The sequence below is a fragment of the Ascidia mentula genome, chromosome 1 (assembly GCF_947561715.1).
Source record: "Ascidia mentula chromosome 1, kaAscMent1.1, whole genome shotgun sequence".
NCBI classification, from domain to species: Eukaryota; Metazoa; Chordata; class Ascidiacea; order Phlebobranchia; family Ascidiidae; genus Ascidia; species Ascidia mentula.
Window position 1 is genome coordinate 4748858 of NC_138566.1, and position 14918 is coordinate 4763775.

Genomic DNA, 14918 nt, shown 5'->3' on the forward strand with positions numbered 1-14918 from the left:
AGATATGCCAGTGAGACACTTCTTTCAAATCTTTGCTAATGCATTTTAAACATTTCTGCAAAAGTTTTGTAAAAAAAAAGCGCGTTCCTATATGAGACGGCAAGGGTGTTAAGTGACAAAGCGAGCTACAAAGAAGGCACATAGTCGAGCGTATGAGTGTATAACTTAGATTGCTGCAATAGCCTTCGAGGGGATGGTCGTTGGGTACGCAAGGATTAAATTGCAATCACGACTTGTATTTACGGTTGGAGTCAAAGAATTCCAAAAGTCTTATCGCATCAACTTTTAGTGTTTTTCCTACCTGTGTATAGGGGTTGGATCGGGAGGCGATCGCACCCATTGTTCAAATTCTGTTTTAGAATTAAGTGTTTCAGATTTAAACATTTTGCTTCGTACTCTAAGGTGGGGAAGATACTGTTTTTTTTTTGACTTAAGTCGTAGTAATCTGGTACCAAGTTATGGGTGGGCATGAAGTTTGTCATAAATGTTGTTACAGTCAACACAGGGTTACATTATTAATCTGAACTAAAGAAATGTTACACAAAGGCACGTTGATATACTATGTGCTTGGTGCATTGCGCTATTTGTTTTTGGAGTGCGTTCTCGTTATAGTATTAACAAGTATTAAATGCAACGATGGGTCTTACCATCGGAACAATTGGCGATTGTAGTAAAAAAGTTGGTGAGAATTCCAGCTAGAAAGCACATGTTTATTCAGCCTGTTGCAGCTGTTAAACTTCGATTAGTTGTGGAAACGTGGTACGGAGCTGCTGATCTTAGACATGAGTATATAATATGTTTGTCTAAGTCCCATCACACCTTATCATTCCAAAAATTCCCATTGGATATATCTTGCATATTTGCTACTTTTTATGTTGCTTGCTGTGACGATGGACGTTTGACATGATTATGTTGCATAATTTTAACGCGTTAGTTTTCGTTGGCCCGTCAATTCTAAGCTGACTTTGAAACACAACTTTGTACAACTGTATTCGCATTGCCACAAACCAAATTCCCGCGTGGACACATTAAAAAAGCAGTTCAGCCACAAATGTCGCATTGAATAAAGATTAAGTTGTGTTATTCGTGTAAAATCTGTATCTAAATATATTCGTTCCACAATTCTGTATATGCGTGCAATCAACATTTTTTGTAGTAATTCTGGCCCGCAGAGTAAACTAATGGTTTGTTATGTCCGCGACAAAATTTAGTTTAACCACCCTGCTTTATTTGATCCAATTAATGTGTGTTGCTGATGTCTTTAAATAAACAACTAAACAAAGTTCAAGCGGAAGTTGTAAATCAGGGATGTGCAAGTAACTAAAATTGTTTCCATGTTACTGCATCATTGTAGCAGTTTTGCCTGGATTGTCGTGATTCGTTGCGTCAAATGCGTGATAGTTGGCAGGCGTCATTCATAATTAATTGTTGTAGGTTTGCAAAAGTGATAAATGCTGCAGCGGTACCAAACTTATCCTTATAAAGAAGGTTAAAATAATTACTTGCAATACAGGTTGCATTACAAAGAAAAAATGGTGAATGTTGGAAATAATCTATGCAAAGGAAATCGTTCAATATAAGCGTGATAAAAATATGAACGGTGGTTGAGCGAAATAACTACATAAATACAACATGTCACAACTACGAACATATGCTTATGGCGTTACATAAAAATAAGTGAATATTGTTGTCAAGCATAGTTATGGGAATCTCTATCACCACAGCTAATTCCTCCTTTTGCTGAAGACCACATAGCGATATATATTTGTCCTCGGAAATCAACGATTCCACTGAAAAAAATATTTTGTTGTTTATTTTCTTCGTTTGTATTCCCGTCTTTTCGCCTCGCAATCCGCCGCAATGGTGATAGGTTTGTGGACAAGAATCACCACACCGGGATTTAAACCCAGGATATCCTCGCAACTCCGGTCGGGTTTATCTTCCGGGTTTATGGGTCGGACGCTGGACAAATGCTGCCGATCGCCAGCAGCCTTTATCACATACAATGTTTTCATTCACACTGTGCCACTTGGAACATGCAGATTATTCGAACCGCTGGAACTCTCGCCGTTGCTCTCCTGAGAAACGGTTGCCACGTTACTATTGAAAGCGTGTTTTGGAACGAAGTTTTCGTCCATGGGGCAAGATTCGATCGAATTTACTTTGGTCGATCCACAAATGTCGATCATTCCGAAGGGAAAGAACCGCTTCTTGTAGTCGGGAAAGGAAAATATCAGGGAGAAGATGTTGATCGTGAAAAAAAATTGAATAACAAGACAAAAAATCCCAAAGGTCAACCAATCGTAATCGCGCAAAGCCTTTATTCCATTCGCAAACGCAAGAACCTTTGAAATATCCGTTAGAAGGCAGATGGCAGCAGAGCGAGCGCAACGTTTGTAAACATCCCTGATGCCAGTGAGGTGAGAAAAGTAGTTCGTGAGCGGAAGAATATGCAAAGCAAGAAGCGCAAGCTGAAATACGGTCATACCCATGCTAAACGCCATGGAAAAGTTCGCCGTTGTCGTGGATCTGATACATGGTTTGCCTGGGACAAATACGGCCTTGGTCAAGAAGGTTGCGATTGCTTGCAATGCAAAACAGGCAGTGAGACCCACAATGACGATCTTGCTGCAAATACGTGCATGCCTTACCCACTGTGCGTTAATGTGAACTTCTTTGTAAACCTCATCTTGTCGTACCCACAAAGACAGGTATACGCAGTAAAGCGATGCACTGCCCATGAGTATTTGTATATTGGAAATCCACGTGCACAAGCCGTCGTTGAGATTGTTCAAGGTCATAGCCAAGGTCGTTTGGAGTAAGGATATAGTCATCAAGAGGATCGAAAGGGTGCATATTCTATTGCTTCGTCTAAGGCGAAGATTCGTTGAGAAAGCTTGGAAAACACTTGAGACCAGAAGGAGGTATGTAATAACTGAGTACATAATTCCTGCCAACGTCCACTGGATTGATTGGCTTAAAAGCTTCGGAAAATCTTCGAGCGTTGTGGTGTTGTTTGTCATAGTTAAATTTGATTGCTACAACAAATCAGAATCCAATCTACGAGCACATAGACTTTAAAAAAGCCCTTTTGCCTGACAAACAACGACGAACAAGGAATATTAGAAACAAGGGTATGGAGGAGTCCAATTCACCAACGTTATTTCAACAATAAAACTAAACATATTTATTTCTGTTGCTTATTTCCCGAACTAATTCTGACATTTTATTGACTTTCTAATAATCTGACCATTTCGAAACGCTTTACCTGCCTTTTCGCCCACAAAATTCGAATATGACTTCTGTTTTATAATGCTAATCATTCTTTAAATGCCCACATTTTTTATCAGCTCTGCCATAAGAAGTTTAATACACACAGTAAGTAATTTATTTCTCTATCTCTGCACCCCAAGCGCTTTAGGTTCAAATGTTTGACGCGTTTTATCGACATTCGGATAAACGGTTGTAAAATATAAATGACCCCGGTTGGCGAGAATTGCACATAATCCGTACACATGCGTACATACCAACAACTGGTGAGTTTTGCAACAGAATTAATGGTCGCCCGCAACACAGCTTGTCCCAAGCAACCTTGCTATCGTATTTCTTGCAGGTCATTGAAAGATAAAATTTGTGCCGGTGCAGGGTCCTTACTTTATGAAACTACTGGTGGCACACAACATTTACGACAGAAATATCTTGGTTTTGAGGCAAAAGTGGTTTTCCTTGGCCTTCTTTTGAAATTTATGGGCCCCCATAGTTTGTTTAGGGTCCTGGGCGCAGCATCCCCCTCTTGTGGGGCCTGACCAGACGAGTGGAGAGTAAAAGATTTCTGTATAATAGGGCATTAAATAGATGAGATGTTGTCACGAGATTGGCAAAACTAACAGAGAAATACAATACTAAGATCGTTCATTGTATTGTGCCTTGTTACATGGATGTATAACCTTGAGTAGTTTTTTAGTTAACCAGCTAATTTTAATACGTCTAAAGCTTGCTGAAAAAGTTAGCATCATCAGTACGTCTAAACTCAATACATTCAATGGTGTTTTAAGAATGACCATTTTAGATTTATTTATGGATCAACCGGAAAAAAAATGTGTTTAATTATTGTATTTCTATTGCGACTGACGTCACGGACCATATGTCATATGCCTTATGGCATCGGGGTTAACAGTGACATATGGTATAAGAGAATATAATATTTCTTTGCTGACGTTTCAGCCAGTAGTGTTATAGTAATCAATTAATCTGTTTGAACCGAATTGACAAAAATTCGCGTTATGCATTGGGCTTACACATTTTTGATTATGACAAACTACATTAGGAAAAAAACTACTGCTGTAGTACAGCTAATACATAAAGACCGCCAATTTCTATGCATTTGCAGCTGAAACAACGTTCGGAAACTAAAAGTAGCTCCGAATCAAAGCAATTCGTTCACATAACCAGGACCACCTATTGTTTCCATTTATATCTTAAACTAACTAAAAGGCTTGATGCACCGCAAACGAATTGAGAGGATCCGAGTGTGGCGCGAGCATGAAAGGTTTCAGGATCCCTGATCTGTTTTCCAAGTTTTCTTGAATTACGGCAACCCACGCAGGGGGATTTTAGTTTTTGCTGTACTCAATGGCTGCTTTGTTGATTTCAGCCTTTGTATCTAATTCTAGATAAGGAAGGATAATAACAAAGATTGTACTACATTACCCGTATATCGTATATAGTGAAAAGTTCCACAAAAAATGGCACGCATCACTGTTTGAGTTCTACACCCTGACTTCCTACACGTTTATCCGTTTGTTTATCTCTTGCGACTTTTTAATGCACACACATATGCAGGTCGAAAAGCATGGCAAGACAACGCTATATCTTTTTGTAATAAGTGCGACTGTTTTTGATGCAATACTTAACTATGTATACACTGGAAAATTAATCTCAAACCTCGGTGACTTGGTTACTGAACTATTTGAAGCGACTAACAGCATAAGGCTAACGAGTACGTAGTTTTGAGTACTTGCATTTTGTCAAACACATTGCTTTACAACGTTTATAGTTTTTGACATGTTACAGTAACACGCTGTCTTAGATATTTCCTGGAAATGTGATAGATCCAGCCTAAAGACCAACATGTTTCTCAGCCTGCGGCAGTTGTCAAACTTTGATTAATTGTGGAAATGTTTAACGAAGCTGGATCAGTCACTTTTCCCGACAAGTCGGAGTTGGTAGAGCGTTGGGCCTGGTTAGCCCAGGGTCGTGAGTTCAAACCTCACCGGGAGCTTGATTTTTCAGATCTTGCTCCGACTTGTCGGAAAAAGTGGCTGATCCAGCTTGGCTGCAATACCTTGGCTGCGAAGCCTGTGAACCTATATACATATATTTCTTAAAAACGTATTGTGTAATTAAGATTTTTTATAGTATCACTGGTTGGCGGGACAAACTAATTATGTGTATATTACGGTCCGCGACAAAATTTAGTTGGACCTCACTGCTCTATTTGATCTAATTAATTTGTGTTGCTGACGTCTTTAAAAACACAACCAAACAAAGTTTTCTGCAAAAGTTGCAAATCAGGAATGTTCAAATAATAAAAAGCGTTTCCGTTTGGAAGTTGGCAGGCGTCATTTATTAAGCACCTAAATAATTGTCGCACGTTTGCAAAGGTGATAAATACATAATACTTTAGCGAAACCAAAGTTTAATTAATCCTTTCAATAAAATCAATCACTTGTTTTAAAGGTTGTATTCTGTACACATGGTACTTTTCATACCAAATAAGTTGAATCGCTAAATACTGTTCTTCTGGCAAACATATTTTATCGATGTTTCCAGACGTTTCGGCTGTTATGCAGCAGCCTTCATTAGGAGGTATGAAATGTAAATCAAGCAATGAACAATATTTTGCAATAAAATATGCCTGGCAGCGTCAGTAACTTTTCATGCTAAATAAGTTGAATGTTTAAAATAACGTACTCCGCAAGAAAAATCGTTCAATATACGCTCAATGGAATTATCAGTGATTTGTTGGGCGAAAATGAACACAGCGTTACAACATGACACAATTTCGAAACACATAAAAATATTGTGCCGTAATTTCTTCGTTTGTATCGGCTGTGATATTATTGTAGGTTTCGGTCAAGAATGCGAGTAAAAGCACATTTTCAATCCAAAAAATGATATACAGCACTTGACGTGTATGACACAAGCAGTTTATTATCTACAAGTCTCCTAGATTTATTGTGAATTGCATCCACGTAGACCAATGTGTGCATTTTATCACCACACTGGGATTTAAACCCAGAATATCCTGGTAACAAACTCCGGTCAGAATTTCTTCCGGGTATATAGGTCGAACGCTTGACCAATGCTGCCCGCCTCAATAAAAAACAATTACGGTATGATATATTATGTTTTCTTTTACATTGGGCCAGCTGGAACATTTAAACTATTAGAATCCCAGGGACATTGGTCGTTGATCTGCTGAGAAACGGTAGCCACGATATCATGAGTCTCACCGAAAGCTTGTTTTGGAACGAAGTTTTCGTCCATGGGGCAAGATTCGATCGAATTTACTTTCGTCGATCCACAAATATCGATCATCCCGAAGGGAAAGAAGCGCTGCTTGTAGTCGGGAAAGGAAAATATCAGGGAAAAGATGTTGATCATGAAAAAAAATTGAATAACAAGAATAGAAGTGACACGTGTTACCGAATCGTAATTGCGCACTACTCTTGGTGCAATCGCGGACATCAAAACCTTTGAAATATCTGTAAGAAGGCAGATGGCAGCAGAGCGCGCGCAACGTTTGTAAACATCCCTGATGCCAGTGAGGTGTGAAAAGTAGTTCGTGAGCGGAAGAATATGCAAAGCAAGAAGCGCAAGCCGAAATACGGTCATACTCAAGGTAAAGGTAATGGTGAAGTTCGACATTGTCGTGGATCTGATACATGGTTCGCCTGGAACAAATACGGCTTTGGTCAAGAAGACTACGATTGATAGCAGAGCAAAACAAGCAGTGAGACCCACTATGACCATCTTGCTGCAAATCCGTGCATGCCTTACCCACTGTGTGTTAATGTGAACCTCTTTGTAAACCTCATCCTGTCGTACCCACAAAGACAGGTACACACAGTAAAGCGATGCACTGGTCGCGATTATTTGTATATTGGAAATCCACGTGCACAGGCCGTCGTTGAGATTGTTCAAGGTCATGAGCAAGGTCGTTTGGAGTAAGGATATAGTCATCAAGAGGATCGAAAGGGTGCATATTCTATTGCTTCGTCTAAGGCGAAGATTCGTTGAGCAGGTTTGGAACACACTTGAGACTAGAAGGAGGTATGCAATAACTAAGTACATAATTCCTGCCAAAGTCCACTGGATTGATTGGCTTAAAAGCTTCGAAAAATCTTTAAACGATGTAGTGTTGTTTGTCATGGTTGAATTCGATTGCTACAACTGATTGAAATCAGACCTACGGACACAATGCAATGTAGAATAAAGAAGCCTTTTGCCTGTTAAAAACAATATAAACAAACAAGGAATATTAGAAAAAGAGCTTTGGAGAATCCAATTCATTAACATCATGAACGCTATTTCTACAATAAAACTAAGAATACTTGTTTAGGTTTCTCATTTCAGTTTACAACCTTCACAAACCTAAGTAATCTGACCTACCCTCGAAAGACTTCGCATGACTTTTCGCCCACAAAATTATACAGTGCTACAACATTCTAATGAAAGGCCGTATTTGTTGTTATCTCTGCAACAAGAACTATCGAACTCATAGTAAGTAGCCTATCTTCCTCTCTTCACCCCCAAAACGCTTTACGTTTACTGTACCCGTGAATATAAGCGTACATTTTGCTGAGCTGAGTTTCCGAAAAATCAAGCAAAATCGACACACGGTAGAGTTTCCGATTGACCAAGTTGAGCTTATGTCTGACGCATTTTATCGACATTCAATTAGGGTTGAAAAAAATATATATAACCATGCGGTGGGTGAGAATTACACATAATCCGTACACATGCGTACATACCAACAGCTGGTGAGTTTTGCAACAGAATTAATGGTCGCCAGCAACACAGCTTGTCCCAAGCAACTTTGTGTTGGTGGAACAACACCGTGCTATCCATGTTTCTTTGGTGACCCAACGAGTTTTGAACATTTCCGCCAAATTGAATTGGATGTTTAATATATGAGTAATTGTTACGGGTAGCATGCCACCGACAATTCTAACAGAAAAAAAATCTGCGTTCATTAAATTTTTCTTTTTTTCATTAATTTAAGTACGTCTAAAGCTCACTAAAAAAGTTAGCAAAATCAGCACGTCTAAACTCAATACATTTAATAGTGTTTTAAGAATGGACATTTTAGTTTTTTTATTAATCGGTCGGCGTAAAACAACGATGGAACATATTGTGTTCAAATATCGTATTTCTGTTGCGACTGACGTCACGAACCATATGTCATGCCATATATGGTTAGTAAAGGTGACACACGGTATAGGAGAATATAATGTATCTTTGCTAATGTTTAAGCCAACAGTGTTAGCATCCAATTAGTCTGTTTGAACCGAATTGACAGAAAAAAACGCGTTATACATTGGGCTTGCCTATTTGTGATTATGACAAACACCTTGCAGGATAACAAACACTGTTGTAGTGCAGCTAATACATAGAATTTTCTATGCATTCCACCCATTTCTATACATTTGCATCCTTCACAAAATATTCCACACAAACAGCAAGTTTAGGAATTGCTTAAAACTGCTTGTTTGTGGGTGTGGTATTTTTTGACGAAAGGTGACTTTCGTAACGGCACAACTTTTAGAAACGCTATGGGAGCACCGGACGGGTGAATAACAAGCATTAACGAAAGATAGTTGGCACTCGATCATTTTGGTATACCAGAATTTTGTCATTACAAGCATCGGTGCAAAATATGCTTTGATAATAGAAACGAATCCGTTTTTCGGTAAAAATATTGACCGCTTTTATGTCGCAATAAACCCGACTTGAACGAACACAACACAAAATCCATTGTTTGATGTCTGGAGTGTGTCGCTATCCTGTTTCCGTGAACAAAAGCAAAAATTTAGTGGCAAGAGTCACATTGGTGCGGGGTCTTCGGGGGATTGAATGCTGATAATAGCTTTCACGGGTTTAAATGCGAGTGTTTTTGTCCACGCTTTTAGTTGATTCCACGATATGCGTGTGAAGTTGAACCAGCAGCGTAAAATGAAGAAGAAATAATGGCGACAGTTCCCCAAACACCACGTAACGAGGTGGATCTTGTGCATGCTGGACAACTGTTGGACCTGCTCAACCAGCAAGGTTTCTGTGTAATTTAGTGCTGATGTTTTAAATGCGAATCGTATTGTTATCCTACACTACTCTTTTGACGTTTAAAACCGCGTTGGAATGATCTCAATGCAAACGTACATGCAGGTCGAAAAGCATGGCATGACAACGCTACATCTTTCTGGAATAAGTGCGACTGTTTTTGATGCAATACTTAACTATGTATACACTGGAAAATTAATCTCAAACCTGTGTGACTTGGTTACTGAACTACTTGACGCGACTAACAGCATGAATCTAACGAGTACGTAGTTATAAGTACTTGCATTTTATCAAACACAATGCTTTACAACGCTTACTGTATTGATATTGTCCGACAATCGATGTGCATTTTCTTGTGAAATCTAACACTAAAATGTCGAACGAAAAACCATCCAAAAACAATACTTATATTAAAACAAGTAAATGAGATTATATTGTCGGGACGTTGCACAAATCTCTGGACCGTTTACTTAGCAGAATACTCAACCGTTTACTTTTCAGAATCTTTCGTCAATCATGGGCAGTAATGTATTTCAACACTTGGATGAAGATGAACTGTTGAGTATTCTGCAGAACAACAGAGCTGACGTGAGTGTTAAATATGGTTTGTTAAAATACGTGATTCTTTTTTTATGTGTGTGCAGACTTGTTCAGCAAAATTGCCATTTTTGTGCGCAAATAAGGACCTGCAACAGGATTGTAAATTCCGCTTTAAAGGAACGTTATGTGGGCTACTAAATTTATCCCGCGTCGATGTTTGACGTTGACCGGCACACATTTCAATTCATTCGAACAAAATCAACTAAAATAAATGAGATGTAAAGTCAACTGAGGGATTTGTTGTGAATAGACGTGACATACACGTAGCATAATACAAACAACCTGCTTCCGAACTAGCATTATTTTACTATATGTTGATGCTCACATTTATACACTTTATACCCCTCGATGTTGATGAAGAAATACTCGGTCGTGCCCTTTTTTTGTGGGTAAATCAGGAATGATGTCTTTGCAACACCGCATGTATTTTGCATATGTAGACACCACTTTATCAATTTTGGAACTACGGGCTTGTGGCGAGTGCAGTATTTGTAATCAGGGTTGATTTATTTGCTGCAAAATTAAAAACTTTTGTGTACAGATGTTTAAATTAAAATGGTTCCAACCAGAAACCCCATATGATAACAAAAATGCTCGTATTACTATTTGCCTAATGATATCAAAAGCGTTTAAACAATAGAGTTGGTATTTCGTAGCGACCATATGTCGCGTACGTGATGTACCGCGCGCTTTATTATGATGCCGGATGCCAACAAGATGCACGCAACCTCCGGATAACAGTGAGTTAATCGCTGTTTTAACGTGGTTTACGTAGTTCTTGTGTTTGCAATGCAGCAATGCTGCTATAACCAAGCTGACGATGCCGCATAATGCAAAACTTGTAGAACTAGCAGTAATACAAAGCAGTTGAAGAAAATATTGCTAAAATAAAAACAGGCAGGTCGCCTTATGATAGCTTAAGTAAACTAAAGTTTGAATTATCTAACTAACAGCAGCAATATGTTTAGAATAACTTGTCTAATTTTGAACTAAGTAAGATGGAATCAGAAAACACGAGGTCAGTAAACAAAGTTAAGCATGACCGGATTGCTTTATCTGCTATATTCGTTTTAGTGAAAACATTGGTGTTCAGCAATTTCAAAAAAATAATTGACTCGACTATGTGTAATTTACAGAAGACAAAACGTTGGTTCCAATAAATCTGCGTAACTTTTGCACCAGAAGGATAGTTCGTTTGAATTTACAAAGTCTGGCAACGGCAGTAGCACTATATGTGTAACACTTTTACTTTACTGCTATAGCAGTTTTCTATAGAAAATAGTTGACAATTTCGAAATACTGTTCTATTATACATAGTAATGTAACAACATTAGGTTTATGCCCTATATATAACTTTGTGCTTCATTGGACAGCGAAAAGAAGCCATCAATGGAGCAAGACATGAAACAGGAACAAAACATATATTGGGGAAATGTTGTTTGGATGTTCTCTGTACATGTTGCTAGTCTCTATACTCTGTCAGTTCTGCACAAAATGAAATCCAACACAATAATTTGGGGTAAGAATTGTCAACTTTCCGAATTCATAATCGTTGGCGAGTAGTCAGATAAGGATAAAAACGAATTATACGAGAAACAGTGCAAACAATATTTAAATTTAAAAAACAAATAACTTATGAAACTGTTCGTACATCACACATCTGTAGGCTTTTCGCAACCGCAACTTTTCTCCGCAGGTGTGATTTGCTATTACGTCTCAGGACTTGGAATTACTGCAGGAGTGCACCGTCTTTGGTCGCACAGAACATACAAGGCAAAGCTGCCTCTTCGTATATTTCTTGCACTTTGCCACACCATGTCTTTTCAGGTGCGATACTTAACATTTTATACCTTGTTTTGTTTGCTTGTTTCTGCACTATCACAACGAAGTAAATATCACACCGAAGCAAACTGCACTATCACAACGAAGTAAATATAGGATGTGAGAATTTTAAGAAGGAATTTACCAACAACTGATTTTTTTAAAAAGCCTGGGGAGGTGATGTTGGTTGTTAAAATATCGATATGTTGCGTCTTTAGCCGACTCATTCTCAGTGACATTCACACGGTGTGGCCCAGCATGATTTTCCGGTTTCTGTAGCTTTGTATTTGTCTGACCGTTCTGTGATCCGCTCGCCATTTGGTTCGTGGGTATTTGACTTGTATGTTTGGTTGAAAGACAGCAAAAATCGTTTGTTTTTCTAGTTCCACATTTGACTCACAGTTTCCTAAACTTAGTCGAATTAATTCAAATCTTGTTTATTTTGCGGAAAAAAAGCAACTACGCGTGTGAACAATACACAAAGAAATAAAATGGCATGGGCACCGACACAACCATAAAGGTTATCGAGTCAGGCGCCCATGTAAAGGTGATTTCCTCACGGAGAATCACCGTCCGCGGTAGGTTCGCAGCCAGTCGCACTGGGAGGTGTTGGTTGGTGGCTGTTTATTTTGTGTTGTTGTTCCGCCCTTCTTGTAAATTATTTGAAACCATCTTTAATGTTACCACGTTTCTTTACAACAGAACACAATATTTGATTTGGTTCGCGATCACCGGGTTCACCACAAACATTCTGACACTGATGCCGATCCCCACAACTCACAGAGAGGATTCTTCTTCTGTCACATCGGTTGGCTTCTTATGAAGAAAAACCCAATGGTGGTACAAAAATGCAGAAGCATTGACCTCAGTGATATTTTCGAAGACCAAGTTGTAATGTTTCAGCGAAAGTAAGTTTTTAAGTGAAAGGTTTATGTACGGTTGCTCAAAATACTTGTGGACTTACTATGGGACTAAATATATATGAATGCTCTGAATAGCCTTTCATTCTTTGTAACTGTGTTTCATTTTTTTCTAATTTCCCTTTTTCAATTTGAACTAAATCCTTATTTCCCACTATTGTAAAAATTACAATTCAAGTATTGTATTTTGCTTTTACTGTATAACGTGACCAAATGCCAATAAGTGTACGACATACAATAATACAGAATATAAGATTTCTCATAGCTCACAGCTTTAGACATTACAACTACTGTGTAAACCACATATCCAACAGACAACATTATATCACAAACTTCGTTTTATTGTTTACAGACATGCTTTGCCTTCGCTTTGGTTTGTGGGTTTCATTTTACCAACAGGTTAGTCATGAATTTTCCCAAACATAAAGTTGAACGCTGGTGCATTGTCTAAATTCCTGTACATAACATAACGTCATCAACTTCACCAATTTACCAAGTAGACTATTAAACGATATGTAAGCAGCAGACAGTTGAGTACATTGTATCGACACATCAGGTCTTATCGGTGTAGCTGGTAACTGACGGTTCATTAGCCAGATTACTGCCTACCGCTCACTGATCATTATTAGCTGTGCTTGTACGAAAAAAACATATGTTCTCCCAAAACAGTATTCGTAATCGGGTGTCCATGATTACTAACCTTTGGCTGCTGTTTTGCCATTCTGGTGATGAACTAACAAATAATCCACGTGGTTTAGCTATCCCACTTATCTGGGGTGAAAGCCTGGCCCTATCAATTCTGATGTGCGTGTTCCGATACTGCTTCACACTCAACTGCACTTTGATGGTGAACAGTGTGACTCACATGTGGGGGCAGAGACCTTACGACAAAAACATTCAACCGGTTGAAAACTTTTTCGTTTCACTTCTGAGTGCTGGTAGGTGAATCTTTCCTTCTAATGCAGATCTATTTTTCATGCAAATTACATCAATTGCACCGCAAGTTACACCCATAGCAGAATAAGTTACAACATTTTTCGATAAAAATAATATCAGCTTTGTTTACAGGCGAAGGTTTTCACAACTACCACCACGCGTTCCCTTACGACTACAGAGCGAGCGAAGCAAAGCATGCAAGCATGACAACATCTTTCATTGATCTTATGGCTTTTATCGGTCTTGCGTCACATCGCCGCACGGCGTCGCCAGAGGTTGTGGCAGCGCGCATGAAACGAACCGGGGAATAAAATCTTCCTGGTCATCGAAGCTTTTGCCTGACTATAGTATCGCACATATTGGTTGCTGTAAAGTTGTGCAGTATTAAACGGAATGTTGTTTCATGCACTATTGTTTTGTAAAAATCTTCAGATAAAAATGAATTCTTTCACCGGCAGAATTTTGTTTTACTGACAAATCGAGTAAGGTCTTTAGCCGAGCTTGAAGTTTGGCGGGGATTCTGCATACCACCGTAAGATCCTTTGACTTATTTCAAACGCGTGTAGCGCGGTGGTAAATCCTATTGGCGAAAATTTAGGTTTAGGTAAAGTAGTAAGTGTCGTGAAATATAAGCACAATACAACATAAACGCAAATTTACGTTTGGGCAAAGAAAAACGTCTGAAACTGGAATTAACGGAAACTTCCGCGTCTGCCAACGGCTTATTGGCTTTGGTGTACGCTGTGTGGCGGATAAGTCTTTTAATCGTATGAAAAACATGGACTCATTGGGAGCCGCCAAGTAAAGTTATACTGCTAAAAAGAACCTAAAGGCTTCTTAAACTGTTTTGTTTATCATACTAGCGTGCTTTTGTCTGATGCATGTCTACTTCCTCGTTGAGAAATTGCCGATAATGTGTCGCATTGAATTTTAGATTGAAAAGTTTCTAGATACTGTAGCAACGTGTTGTTACAATACGCCCCTAGTCAAAGGTGTGTAGAATCAATACTAAAAATAAAACACACACAATCCGAGCAATTTATGGCATGAAAAAACCTTTGCAGTGCAAAGAAAATATATTTTTCAAGCTGTTTAATCATGCGAAACGAATTGATCTACCAGAACTAGAACAAACACAGAATGACAATAGAGTGCAGACGTTTTTTATTTGTTGTGTGGTTACTTTCTTTATTAATTGTTGTACACGCAAACACTGCAAATCCGATTGTTTTGATTGTGTTTTGGCGTTAATGCAAGAATCTTTCCCAGAACTGATGAGTAGTTTGGCATGGGTGACGA

The 14918-nt window shown here is 38.7% G+C and overlaps 1 protein-coding gene across 1 annotated transcript; it reads left to right on the forward strand.

Moving 5' to 3' along the window:
- The first annotated feature begins 10848 nt into the window (after positions 1-10848).
- Positions 10849-13930, forward strand: LOC145897377 (acyl-CoA desaturase 1-like). The gene is made up of 7 exons (XM_082985639.1): positions 10849-10960; positions 11316-11461; positions 11639-11769; positions 12466-12671; positions 13036-13082; positions 13442-13621; positions 13752-13930. The coding sequence occupies exons 1-7, from the start codon at positions 10941-10943 to the stop codon at positions 13928-13930; spliced, it is 909 nt and encodes a 302-aa protein (XP_082841765.1). The 5' UTR covers positions 10849-10940.
- The last annotated feature ends 988 nt before the right edge of the window (positions 13931-14918 follow it).

Coding starts and splice junctions, on each gene's coding strand:
- LOC145897377 (XM_082985639.1), top strand. CDS start 10,941: ATGGAATCAGAAAACACGAG. Junction 10,961..11,315: donor ATGGAATCAGAAAACACGAG/GTCAGTAAACAA, acceptor TTCATTGGACAG/CGAAAAGAAGCCATCAATGG. Junction 12,672..13,035: donor GTTGTAATGTTTCAGCGAAA/GTAAGTTTTTAA, acceptor TATTGTTTACAG/ACATGCTTTGCCTTCGCTTT.